The sequence below is a fragment of the Ursus maritimus genome, unplaced genomic scaffold (genome assembly GCF_017311325.1).
Source record: "Ursus maritimus isolate PB19 unplaced genomic scaffold, ASM1731132v1 scaffold_25, whole genome shotgun sequence".
In the NCBI taxonomy this organism is placed as follows: Eukaryota; Metazoa; Chordata; class Mammalia; order Carnivora; family Ursidae; genus Ursus; species Ursus maritimus.
This window is the reverse complement of record NW_024425008.1, coordinates 19,990,662-20,004,231: the sequence shown is the minus strand read 5'-3', so window position 1 is coordinate 20,004,231 and position 13,570 is coordinate 19,990,662. Positions and strand designations below refer to the sequence as shown.

Below are 13,570 nucleotides of genomic sequence, written 5' to 3'. Positions count from 1 at the left end.
GCTCCCGGTAGAGACGAAAGCGTGTGGGCTATTCTGCATTTGCTTCACCTGCACCCTCACCCCAAATCCATTCTCCCCCACTTCTGCAGCAGCTCTACGGCCTGTGGGCTGACCTCTGTGGGCTGCCCTCTGACTTCCAGCTGGGCTCTGCCAGGGGGAAGCACTAGCACAAGAGCTGGGCATTTACTCTGTCCTCACTCCCCACTCCACCAACTCTCTGGAGGTGGCTCTGTCCTTCCTACACCCACAGCACCTGTCAGGCAGTCCCTCTGCCATGACTCTAGCTCTCGCTGCCTCTGTGAGCAGTCCATTCATTAAACCCTCTCCAGATAAACCTTTTTTGAGGATGCCATCTGCCTCCTGCCAGGACCTTGACCAGAACAATGAGGGAAGAGGTTCTCTCAGTGGGAACTGTAATACTGTTAATGTGCCTTCAGAAAAGCGAGACACTGAAAATAATTATAAGCTGTGGAGACAGATTAATCATGTCCAGCTCAGAGTAGGACTCTGATTTTCATCACTGGAACCTCTAGGAATGGAAGCAATTTTCATCTGAGTAGAGAGGTCACTGGAAAAAAACAGCCCGAGCCTAGAGACCCTGACTTTTCCACAGTGGGGAGCCCACCTCCCCCTCTCGAAAGCGATAAGAACCCAGGGCAGGAGAGGGAAGAAACCAAGTCCATGCTGATCACTTCTGTGTCTGGCATCACGTAAGTTGTCTTACATAAACTGTCTCACGTGGAACGGACAACAACAAGGTAAGCAGGACTATTAACTCCACTTTTCAGGTGAGGAAATGCAGTCATAAAGATATTAATGACCTTGCCCAAGGTCACACAGCTAGTAAATGGAAGGAGGAGGATCTGAGCCGTCTAACCCGAGTCTGCGTGCTCCTCATGGGAAGGCTGGGAAAGGCAGCTGAGAGCAAGGAGCCNNNGCGTACAGCCTCTTCCCAACCGCCTCGGTTTCTGATGGTGCCTTTCCACCACGAAAGGCTCCTCACAGTGGAAATGGGTTGTAGGGACACATTTCAGCCACTGTCAGTGATCATCAGCCACAGAGATTAACCAGAATGGAGAGTGTATGAAAACAAAATGCTCTAAGGGTCTGTGGCTTGTGAAGAGAGACTGTGATAAACTAGGATTCTTTGCAGTATTACCAAATACCAATCCAAATCCTGTCTGAATCCTTTAGTCTGCAAGAAATCTCTCTATGTGTAGACCCCTCCAATAACACACAGCATAGAGACAAACATTACCTAAATTTGAAAAATGATCCAGAGACAAATTCCTAAACAATGTTTTTGAGAAAGAAAAACAAATATTGTTGGACACACCTGGCAAATTCATCCACAGAGGAATTATCGGTAACTCTACCACTTTCAAAGGAAAATAATCCCTTGGGCCAAATAAAAGAAACACCAAGAACACAATACATCTATCCTATGCCATCCTAAATCTAACCCAAGTACAGTGCTTGTTAACAGGCCCTTATTCTACCTGCAAAGCCAGGCAGCATCCTTCTCACACTTACGAGAAATTTAATATATGGCATATAGCTCGATTCAAGCACAACAGAATAAACATAACCGCCAAATGATTTGTAGTCTGGACACAGTGGCTGAGTGCTGATTCTCATTCTGCTTCACATAGCATTTGCTTTTTCTCTGCTTAAGTCTACCTCCCTCTTGCTGAAAAGGGAAGGTGCACAGGTGAGTGGATGAAAGATTCAGCCTTGTGCATATTACATATGGTTCGGTCATCCAAGGAGAAAATAAACTGACAAGAAACAGTACTTGTACTAAATAGTAGAAAATAGCACATTAAGATAAAATGTCACGTGGTTTCCCAGCATTAACACTCTGCCAACCAATCCACCAATCTGTGTACGTGTTTTCTCCTAATGCAATTTTGAACCACTCTATTCTAGCTTTTTGACTGGATGACTGCTACACTGAACCCATTCTGCAACTCAAGCTGGCTGCAGAGATTTTAGGACCGGCCAAAGGTCACTGAAAGTGCTATGCAAAGCCCTCTGGGCTCCATCTTACCGGTCGAGTCAGCCTGAGAAGCCTTGCGGCTCATCTGCTCCTCGGCACCGATGAGCTGCAGGTCTGTGTATGAGGGATCAAAACTAGGACTACTGGTGTCTTCAGAATGTGTGGTCCAGCTGCTCTCGGAGGTCAGAGGGCATCTCCTCAGGGAGTCGAAGGAAGGGCACGTCCAGCAGGGCATGGTCAATGGTAGGGCTGGGGACAGACCAAAAACCAAAAGCATACAATATAAATAGTTGTGCTGTTTGTCTTTAGTGCTTGTCTTACTTGATGGTGCTCAGATCCTATGAAATCTTGACAGCCAGACACAGCAAGGAAATGATGGAAATATCACTTATGATAGACGGGGGGAAACGACTGACTGAGAGCCCCCGGTGAGTCAGTATCAAAACCAGTACCACAAAGAAGGGGGTCTCATGACTCTCAAATTGAAGAAAATCTCACTAAAGAAAAGTACTGATTTTCAGCTCTACCTCTATTTCTAAACAGAGATTTCAGCTTCATCCAACCCAAAACTTCATGAATCCTACAGTTTCACCCTTACCCTTACCCTGCCTCAATTCTTAGTGGCATGCCAACAATCTCAAGAAAACTCAGCAAATTACACTGCAAAATCAGAGCGAGGTTAGGTTAAAGGATAAGAGAAGATGGGTGAATATGTATGTATTCGCCTAGGAATGTCATATGCCTCTGCTTGAGCCTGACTGTAACTGGAGAGTCTGTAGACCGTTACATATACAAATTGAGATTTCCTGGGGCTGCTGATCTGTAATACAATGAAGGAGAACTTCCAGCGGGAGATGCACAGGGCTTGACTTTCTCTCCTGAGCCCTGAGCACCAAATCCAGCCTTTCAAAACCACTTTAGGAGATTTCTTTTCTTTAAATGAAATTTTCTAATGTGAATAACCTACCACATGGTTTCTCCATGGCGTTACACGAGGGTCTTACTGCAAATTTAGTGATAAGTACTAAACACAAGTGCCGGAAGGAGCATGGACGGGGAAGAAAGAACAAAAGAGAAAGAACCAGCATTTCTTGAGTCCTCATGAAATGTCAGGCATTTTTACAAATGTTACCTCATTTCACCTCCAATCCTGAGAGACAGGCAGCGGTCTTATTTGACACAAGGGAAAACTGACTCAAGAGAGGTTAAATAGCTTGTTCAAGAAGGGTCAGTTCTCTGGGGCGCCTGAGTGGCTCAGTCGGTTGAATGGCCAACTTTGCTCAGGTCATGATCTGGCGGACATGGGATCGAGCGTGTGCGGGCTCTGTGCTCGGTGCACAGTCTGCTTGTCCTTCTCCCTCTGCTCCTCCCCCTCCCTCAAAAATAAATAAAATAAGTAGAATCTTAAAAAAGGGGTGGGAGGTTAGTTCTCCTAGCTAGAGATTCAAAATTACAGAGCTGACTTAAGAGAAATTTGGGTTAAGAGAAAATTGGGGAAAAAGAATAAAGAGCAATATATGTGACATGGAACAAATATGAAACCACAGAGAATTTTCATTCTGTATTCTCTTAGACATTTACAAGACACGTAGGTCTTCTCTGTCTGGAATGCTATGGCTCACCCCTGCTTTTTCCTTAAAAATGTTACCCTCTCAGTAAGGTATTCCTGAGCTGTTCTCTCCAAAGATGCAAAGTCCCTTCTCTGCTTCATTTCTCCTTAGCGTTATCACCATTTAATGTACTACATATCCAGTGTCTTCCCCACCAGAAGTTAAGCTCCTTGGTGGGAAGGCAGGGATTTTGGTCCATTTTGCTTACTTCTGCACCCCTGTTCCTAGAACAATGCCTGGTGTGAATAGGTATTCAATGAATATTTATTGGTTATGTCAACAGAAGCACCCGAAATCACTCATAACAGTCTGTGCTAAGTATAGACTGTTAAAACTACATTTGTACCTATAAAACTCAAAAGGCTAAAGAAGAAAAAATAAATAACCAAAAAGCCAAAAGCAAAGCTGAACTTGTAAAGGCTTTTTATAGGACTGCTATTTCCTATGGTATAATGGATTAGACACTTTAAACTATTGGGGAAACAAAATTAAAATATTAGGCAAAATGTAATAACATTATTTAAAATACATTACAGGGGCGCCTGGGTGGCACAGCGGTTGAGCGTCTGCCTTCGGCTCAGGGCGTGATCCTGGCGTTACGGGATCGAGCCCCACATCAGGCTCCTCTGCTATGAGCCTGCTTCTTCCTCTCCCACTCCCCCTGCTTGTGTTCCCTCTCTCGCTGGCTGTCTCTATCTCTGTCAAATAAATAAATAAAATCTTTAAAATAAATAAATAAATAAAATAAAATAAAATACATTACAGGGTGAGCAAGAAAGCAACGAATTGTCAGAGGCTAAGTTCAAGTTAGAGCCCAGAATGGTAAACAGCACACAACCTGATTTTCATACCCTGAGGCTTTGAACAAACGGGAGACTCCTGAGTTTGAGCTTTTTAAAATGTCTTGTGAAGAAAGTAAAAGGAGGAAAAACCTATAGGGCTAACTCAAGATGGGAAATCTAACAGAAGATGTGATGCATGAAGCTTGAATTCCCAAAGGAATCCGTTCAAGCGTAAATTAGGAATAAGTCCCACCCCCCCTGCTAAGGATGGCAAAGAAAATTGTCTGCCTTAAGTCTGGGTGCAGGGTAGAGAAAAGAAATCTCCTGAGAATTTATAACTATAGGCTGGCCCACATAGGGGCTTGCAGCTAAAACTACTTGTGTGGTCTGAAAACCTTCCAGTCTGAGAACATAGTTGAAGTATTTCCAGGTTGGTAGTGGCCTCAGGCACCCGGGAAAAGCAACTACTAAGCCTTTCTGGAGGAAGATACCTCAAAGCCAGCCTTCCCAGACAGAATGTTCCTCAGTTCTACATGGAAAAATTAAATAAATAAATAAATAAACAAACAAATGAATAAATAAAATCATGACATATGTAAGAAACCAAGTTACCATAAACACAAACCAGAGGGGGGGGGGGGGAGTGGAACAGAATCAGACCTGCAAAGAATTCAGACACTAGAATTATTAAGCAGGAAATGTAAGTATGTTTACTATGCTTAAGGAAACAAGAAGAAAAGAAAATGAAAATATTAGAAAAGAACACACAGAACTGAAAAAGAACTAAATGAGCTTCTGGAGAAGAAAAATACTACTGTAAATACAAAATTGTCCAGACAGCATAGAAAGACAGAGAGGAAAACATGAAACACAGATTAAAACACACAGAGCGGTGCCTGGCTGGCTCAGTGCATAGAGTGTGTGACTCTGGATCTCAGAGTTGTAAGTTTGAGCCCCATGCTGAGTGTAGAGCTTACTTAAAATTAAAATTTTTAAAACACATGGGAGCCAGAGTGGGAAGGTCTTGTAGGTATCTATATAACCTGAATTTCTAAGGAGAAGAGGAAGAGAATGAGAGGCAATATTTAAAAACAAAACAAAACACCGACTGAGAATTTCCCAGAATTTATGAAACATTTTATTTGTCAAATTAGAAATCCCATGGTATCTCAAGCAGAGTAACCAAAGATAACTATGCAGGTAGACATCAAAACTATACAAGACCAAAGACAAAGAGAAGATCTTAAATAAGATTACTTTCAAAGGAACGATGATTAGACTGACTACCACCTTCTCAATAAGAGAAGCCAATACACACTTCAATGAGCTGACAGAAAATAATTGTCAAACAGGATTATGTACTCAGTGAGGAGATCTTCAGAAGTCAGGGAACAATAAAGACAATTTAGACAAACAAAATATAATTAATCTGAAAGAAGGATGAGAAAAAGAAACATACGATTACAGGAATAAACTATACCAGTGCTTGATAATAAACGTAAATGGACTAAAAGTTCCCACTAAAAGAAAAAGACTATCAAGCTGAAAAACCAAATGAAATCCAATATTCTGTTCACAAAAGACACATCTAAAATACAAAGATTTGTCAATGATGAAAGTAAAGGGATGAGAAAGTCATACATGACAAAATATTAATGAAAAGAACCGGATATATTGTAGCCTATAGACTATAAAGTAAAAAGAAGTACTCAAAGGGCCACAATAAAATTATATGTTTTAATTCATCAGATATATGATAATTCTAAATTGGCATATACTTAATAACTTTGTCTTAAAATTATTAATACAAAAACTGACAGAACTGCAGAAAGCAAGAAATGTCCATCATCATAGTGGGAGATTTCTAAATACACTTCTCTCGGTAACTGATAGATCACAAGCAGGCAGAAAAATCAGCAAGGAAAGAAGATATAAACAACAAAATGAACAAGCTGATCTAATGGTCATACACAGACCAACAGATGAAGAATACGTATTCTTCCTAACCCACACCTAGAACTCTTACGGCAAGTGACCACATGCTATGACATAAAGCAGATTTTAACAAAAAACAAAAACTGGTATCAAACAGACCACGAACACTGATTACAATACAATGAAGTCTCTAGTTATCCAAATCACTTATCTAGCTATAATTAGCATCTATTCATCTAAACTAGATAGAAGACAATTTGAAAAATTTAGAAACTAAGAAACATACTTTTAAATGATTTGTTAGTCAAAGAAGAAATATTAATATTAGAAAATATTCAGAACCAAACAATAATGAAAATAGTGTATGTGAAAATTTTAAGAATGCAAGTAAGCAGTACTATCAGGAACAGTTGTATTGCTTATATTAAAAAAGAACTGAAATTTAATACAATAAGCTTCCAACTTATTGAGTTACAAAAGGAGCTGCAAAATAAAATAAAGAATATTAGAAAGGAAATAGTAAACATAAAAGCATAAGTTATTGAAATTAAAAAGCACATAGCTAAAAAGTTCTTTAAGAAGACTATGTAATAGACTTGAAGAACTGCCAAGAAAAATCAAGGAAAAAGAGGGCACAAATAACCTTAAGAATGAAAAAAAGGCACATAATTACAAATGCTATATACATTTAGAAGGCAATGAGGAGAAATAATGAATGTCTTTACACCAATACATTTGAAAAAAAGATAACACTGTAGAAGTTCTAAGAAATTATAACTTCAAAACTGATTCAAGAAGAAAGTTAAAAACCTGACTTGTCCAATAATTGTCAAATAAAGTTAATCAATACATAAATTATCATAAGGAAATGTCAGGCCAGGTGGTTTCACTGAAAAGTTCTATCAAACTTTAAAGAAAAAAAAATTTCAATCTTTCAGAGTACAAAAAAGAGAGAGCACTCAACTCATGTTATGAGCTTAGCATTTCAACATTAAAACCTGACAAAGTGTATCTGATTTTTACTTATATTCTCCAAAATGAGAATTACAGGTCAACCCCAATCATGGACATAGATACAAGAATCCCAAATAAATTATTATCAAAGAGAATCCTTAGACTGATGAAAAGGAGAATTACATCATGACTAAATTGAATTTATCCAGTGAATGCAAGGTTGGTTTAGCACAGTATTTCTCAACTTTTTCTCATTACTGCCCCACTGACATTTTTTCCCCAATCGTCCTCTCCCTTGACATTCCTCCTCCCCAGCAGAATATCATGACCAGGAAATTGATATTAATACAATCTACCAATCTCACTCATATTTCCCCAGTTTTACATGTACTTAGGTATGTAATATTTAGTTCTATGTCATGTTATCAGTGTGTAGGTTGTGTATCTACCATCACAGTCAGGATGCAGAACAGTTCCATCACCACATGGAATGTTGACCTTTTATATTCATTTCTACCTTTTCCCCTCATGCCCTGTTCCTAACCTAGGGCAACCACTAATTTGTTTTTCTATTTCTATAATTTTGTCATTTCAAGAATGCTATATAAATGGAATCATGCAGTATGTGACCTTTTAGGATTGGCTGTTATTATTCATCATAATGCCTCTGAGATTCATTCAAGATGCTGAATGTATCAATACTTCATTCCTTTAGATTGCTGAGTACTGTTCCACGGTATGGACTAACCACAGGTAGTTTAACCATTCACCTGTCATAGAACATCTGGGCTGTTTCCGGTTCTTAGCTATTGTGAACAAAGGTGCTTTGAATATTCACATATGGTTTTTGTATAGGTTTTTGTATGAAACTAGGTTTCCATTTCTCTGGGATAAATGCCCCAGAGTACAACTGCTAGGTCATACAATGGATCATTCATGTATTGTTGGTGAGAATGTAAACCCTAACAATGACTTTGGAAAATAGTTTGACAGTTCCTCATAAAACTAAACATGCAATTAATTTCTCTGCATCCTCACTAGCATTTAGTATTACCACTATTTTTAAGTCATCTAATATGTGTGTAGTGATAACTCATTTTATTTGCATTTCCCTTTTGGTAATGATATTGAACCTATTTCCAGGTGCTTATTTGCCATCTGTATATCCTTTTCAGTGAAACATATGTTTCTGTCTGTTGCTCATTTTCTAATTAGATTGCTTGCTTTTTTTTAACTGTTGAGTTTTGAGGTTTCTTTATATAGTCTAGATATTAGTCCTTTGTTGGATAATGTAGTTTGCAAATATATTCTCCCAGTCTATAACTTCTTTCTTTATCCTCTTAATGGGGTCTTTTATAAAGCAAAACTTTCAATTTTGATGAGGTCCAGTTTATCAATTCCCTTTTAAATTTTAATAGACAGATATATTGTATATCTATCATGTACTGTATATATAACTATGCTGTACACATAAAAAGAATAGGATTTCTTTGCCCCCCAAGAACTTTTTTAGCCCCACTGGAGGTAATATCACCCTGTTGATAATGTGTGGGTTAACATTACTAAATTAATGTAATTAACCATAATAATACATTAAAGGATTAAGGACCATATTTTCATCATAATACATATAGAGAAAGCACTGAATAAATTTTAGTATTTATTCATGTTAATTTTTGGCAGACTAGAAACAGAAGAAGTTCCCTAGACATAGTAGAGCTAACCCCAAAACCCTATGGCAAACACTATGCACTGCTGGAGAGCTTTCCCTTGGAGATCCTGATCAAGATGACAGGTGCCCACTACTCCCACTTCTATTCAACATCCTATGTGTGGTCAGAACCTTCACAGTAAGGCAGGAAATAAAAAGGAGTGAAAAAATAAAATTCATTCTTTGCAGATATTTTTTATATAGGAAATAACCAGAAAACCCTAAGAAATTATCAAATTAATAATTTTAGCAGAGTGCTTGTGTTTTTAAAAATATAAATAACTGCATTTCTGAAAATTAATAAGAAATATATAGAAAATTAAAACAAGATAGCATTTATAACAGCAACCAAAAAAATCAAGTGTATATCATAATAAATCTAACAAAAGATGCACAAGTCCTCAGAGGAGATACTTCTAAAGTTTATTAACAGATTGTACAGATCTAAATTAGTGGAGAGATATAATTAGGGTTTTAAAAAGTTAATGTTGTAAAGATGTTAATTCTCCCCAAATCGGTTTACAGATTTACTTCATTCTCAAAATCCTTGCATATTTTTTCCTCATATTATAAGCAGAATCACACTATTTAGATATGAACAAAGCAGAATTTTAATAATATATGTTAAAAATGAATAAAATAGGGGCGCCTGGGTGGCTCAGTCGTTAAGCGGCTGCCTTCGGCTCAGGGAGTGATCCAGGAATTCTGGGATCGAGCCCCACATCAGGCTCCTTCGCTGGGAGCCTGCTTCTTCCTCTCCCACTCCCCTGCTTGTGCTCCCTCTCTCACTGGCTGTCTCTCTCTCTCTCTCAGATAAATAAAATCTTTTTAAAAAATGAATAAAATAATAGAAATAATAGTAAAACACTATATAGAAAAAAAATGAAATTAAACTCCTACTTCACACCAAATGGAAAATTCAATTCTAGGTGGACTGAATGTCAAAGCATAAAAGGCTCCACAAGAAATATTTTAGTGGTGCCTGGTTGGCACAGCCAGTTGAAGTCCAACGCTTGGTTTCTGCTCAGGTCATAATCTCAGGGTCATGAAATCAAGCTCTGCATTGAACTCCAAGCTCAGGGTGGAGTCTGCTTGAAACTCTCTCTCCCTCTCCTTCTGCCCCTCTCCCCCATGCTCATGTGTGTTCTCACTCTCTCAAATAAATACATAAATCTTTTTATTCATTTGAGAGAGAGAGGGAGAGAGCACAAGCAGGGGATGAGACAGAGGGAGAGGGAGAAGCAGGATCCCCGCTGAGCTGGGAGCCCGACGTGGGGCTCGATCCCAGGACCTTGAGATCATGACCTGAGCCAAAGGCAGATACTTAACCATCTGAGTCAGCCGGGTATCCCTAAATACATAAATTTAAGAAAAAAGAAAAGAAATATTTTAGAAGACATATCCCCACACACGCTCATGACTTCAGGGTAGGGAAAGATTTCCTTTACTGAGACACACAAAGCACTAAGCATAAAAACAAACAAATTTCATATCATTAAAATTAAGAACTTCTTTTTACAAAAGGAACTATAAAGAGAGTGAAAACACTATCCGCTTTATCCTACATCCATGTGTACGATATACTGCCATATATCATATCCACAAGGAACTCCTAGAAATCAGCAAGAAAAAGGGAGAGACCCCAACAAGAATACACCTGAATAGGACTTTTATGAAAGAAAAAAAAAATCCAAATGGAAAAAAAAAAAAGCTCAGTCTCACCAATCTAGAAAATGCAAATTAAAACCACATGAGATACCATTACTCTTCCCCTTCCCTTTCTCCATGCCTCTTCATGACTAAAATAGAAAAAAATATTTAAAAAAAGAAAAATATGACAATCTCAAGTGCAGACAAGGAAGTGGTGACTCAGCATCTTTTATACATGGTTGACAGAGTAAACTAGAACCATCTTAGAAAATGGCTTGGTGTTATCTCCAGCCCAGCAAGTCCCCTCTGACTCTTACATGAGAGAACCACTTGTACTTGGTCTCTAGATTGTATGTTTAGAATTTCTCATAGGAAGGAAAAAAAAATGCTCATAGAAACACATTCTTAAATGCCAAAAGTAGAAACAAGGCAAATACTTGACAGTAATAGAATGGATAACTGAATCGTGCTATATTAGTATAATGGAATACACAGCAATAAAAACTAAAGGAATTATAGCTGCAGGTGACATGGAAAAATGTCATAAATAATGTCGTGTTAAAGGAGCAAGCTACAAAATAATACATTCAGTATTATTCCATTTATATAAAGTTCAAAAAGAGGTGAAATTAAATTATATCATTCTTGATGCATGTGTAGGCAGAAAAGCTGTTAAGAAAAATAATGTAGTTTATATCACAAACTCCAGGAGGGTAGTGATACAGGGAGGAGGAACAGAATGTCTGATATGATCAGCGGGGAAACATGGGGGCTTCTGGGTGATGACAATATTCTATTTAGTAAACTGGGTGATGGGGTTGTACTGTTGTTCTTTCTCATTTAATATATACTTTAAATATGTTCCTTCATATTTATTCAATAGGTAAATAAAGCTTATTAAAACCACATATCAAAAGATACTGAGAAAGAAAGCTAGTTTAATTATTTGTATTTTCACACTGGTGTTTTACATTTGTTAGGATAACACTTCAGTATTTCCCTGAAAGAGTAACTAGAAATAATGCAGCTGGGAGAGGCAAAGTCCCTACATCTCAAAAGCACTGTTCTCATTTGCTCAATACTCTTTATTTACCTATCAGCTTAGAAATCTTAGATGAGGGGCGCCTGGGTGACTCAGTCAGTGAAGCGTCTGCCTTCGGCCCAGGTCATGATCCCAAGGTCCTGCATGGGGCTCCTTGCTCAGTGGAGAACTGGCTTCTCCCTCTGCCTGCCACTCCCCCTGCTTGTGTTCTAACAAATAAATAAAAATTTAAAAAGATCTTTAAAAAGAAAAGAAATCTTAGATGAATCACTTTATGTAGGTTCTGAAGTGAATGTCCTCAGGCCACAAGAGGAGTTGAGCTGTGGAGAGGAAGTGTGGAGCCTGGGGCTGACTCTCCTCCCAGGGGCCAGGCCTTGGACACCTGGGCCGGAGGGCAGCAGATTGCTGACACCGGGGCTCTTCACAGCCACATCCATCCAGCAAAGAATACAGTAAAAAAAGATAGAAATCTGCGACCCCTCCTTTCCTAAGAGGTTAGGTGCCGGCACCCTGGATCCAGACTGTCTGCCTCATTCTACGCCCAGTCTTGCAACCTGAGGCAAGTTACTTAACCTATCTGTTCTGCTGTAAAGTTTTCACCTGCAAAAATGGGGCTGACAACTGTACCCACTTCACAGGGGGATTAGGTGGATACTGGCAAAGCACTTGGAAAAGTGCCTGCACAAAGACGCACTGAAAAAGGGTCAAGTGGGTTATTACTTCCAGAACTAAACTTATGTCCAAATCTACCTGAAATCTCCACGTAGGTCTCCAGCCTTACCTACCTGAAACTAAGCTCCTGGCAGCCCCTCCACACCAGTTCCTTCATCCTTCTAGGTGCTCAGAACAAACCCTTCGAGCCACCCTTGATTCCTCTCTCATTTGGTCCATCACAACTTCTCCGAGGCCTCCCTTCAAAATACATCTGGAATCCAATCACTTCCCACCATCTCCAAGCTACCACCTTGACCCAAGACACTCAGTGTCTCAGTGACCCAGACTCCTGGACAAAGCTGTAGACAAATCTGCATGACAACGTGACATCTTCTTGAGCACAGCCCCGTCCCCCATTACTCTTTCTTGTCTAACCTCACCCTTAAGTACACCCTTGGGGCCTAACGTCCTCAGTCAGCACAGGAGAAATGACTGTGACACAGCACCACTCTCAAACATTCCCCCTGGGGTGGTCCACCCGGACTCCTCCCCAGCCTCTAGGGCTACAAAAGCCAGGTCTTACAGGAGGTGGAGTCATAGAGATCTATTCAGCTTGCAGCTGCCCAAGACATGCTTCTGTCCCTAAGTCCCTTTAATAAACCATTTCTTGTCAAGGTGGACCTGTTGGCCTTTCTCGCTGGCCTTAGCGCTCCTGTGGCCGTTGGAGGTTATTTTTGCATATCCCTCTTTCATGGAATAACCATCCCTTCTGGATGGTTCCAGAGGCCTCCCATCGGGTCATCCTGCTTCCCCAAGTGTCCTCCTCCTCTCAGTCTGTTCTCAACAGAGCAGCCACACAGCTTTCACAGCATTACCTGTTCGAATCAAAGTCAGACCTTACCACATCACTGCTCAAAATCCTCCCATGGCTTCCCCCCTCTTCCACAGTGAATGCCAAGGTCTTCCCTGTACCCTCGAAGCACTTCGTGGTCTCAGTCCTCATGACCTCTCTGCCTCATCCCCTTCTCTCCTCCCCATGTCACCCCACTCCGTCGCATACCATCAACAAGGACACCGCACCCTCTCAGAGGCTCATCATTTGCAGTTCCATTCACCTGGACAGCTCCTTTCCCAATTACTGCAAGGCTCACTCCTTGCTTCCCCCATGCCTTCACTGAAAAGTTACTGCTCAGAAACTCACTCCCTGATCATATGTAAAACTTCACATCCTCC

At 39.9% G+C, this 13,570-nt stretch overlaps 1 protein-coding gene across 2 annotated transcripts in view; it reads right to left on the bottom strand.

Annotated features, from left to right (window-relative positions):
* The window catches only part of STON2 (stonin 2), a 150,750-nt gene that overhangs the window by 89,095 nt on the left and 48,085 nt on the right, over nt 1–13,570 (bottom strand). For both annotated transcript variants that reach the window (XM_040641587.1, XM_040641588.1), the window contains exon 4: nt 2,051–2,248. In XM_040641587.1, the coding sequence (XP_040497521.1) occupies nt 2,051–2,248 (198 nt within the window). The remainder of the gene's footprint in view (nt 1–2,050; nt 2,249–13,570) is intronic.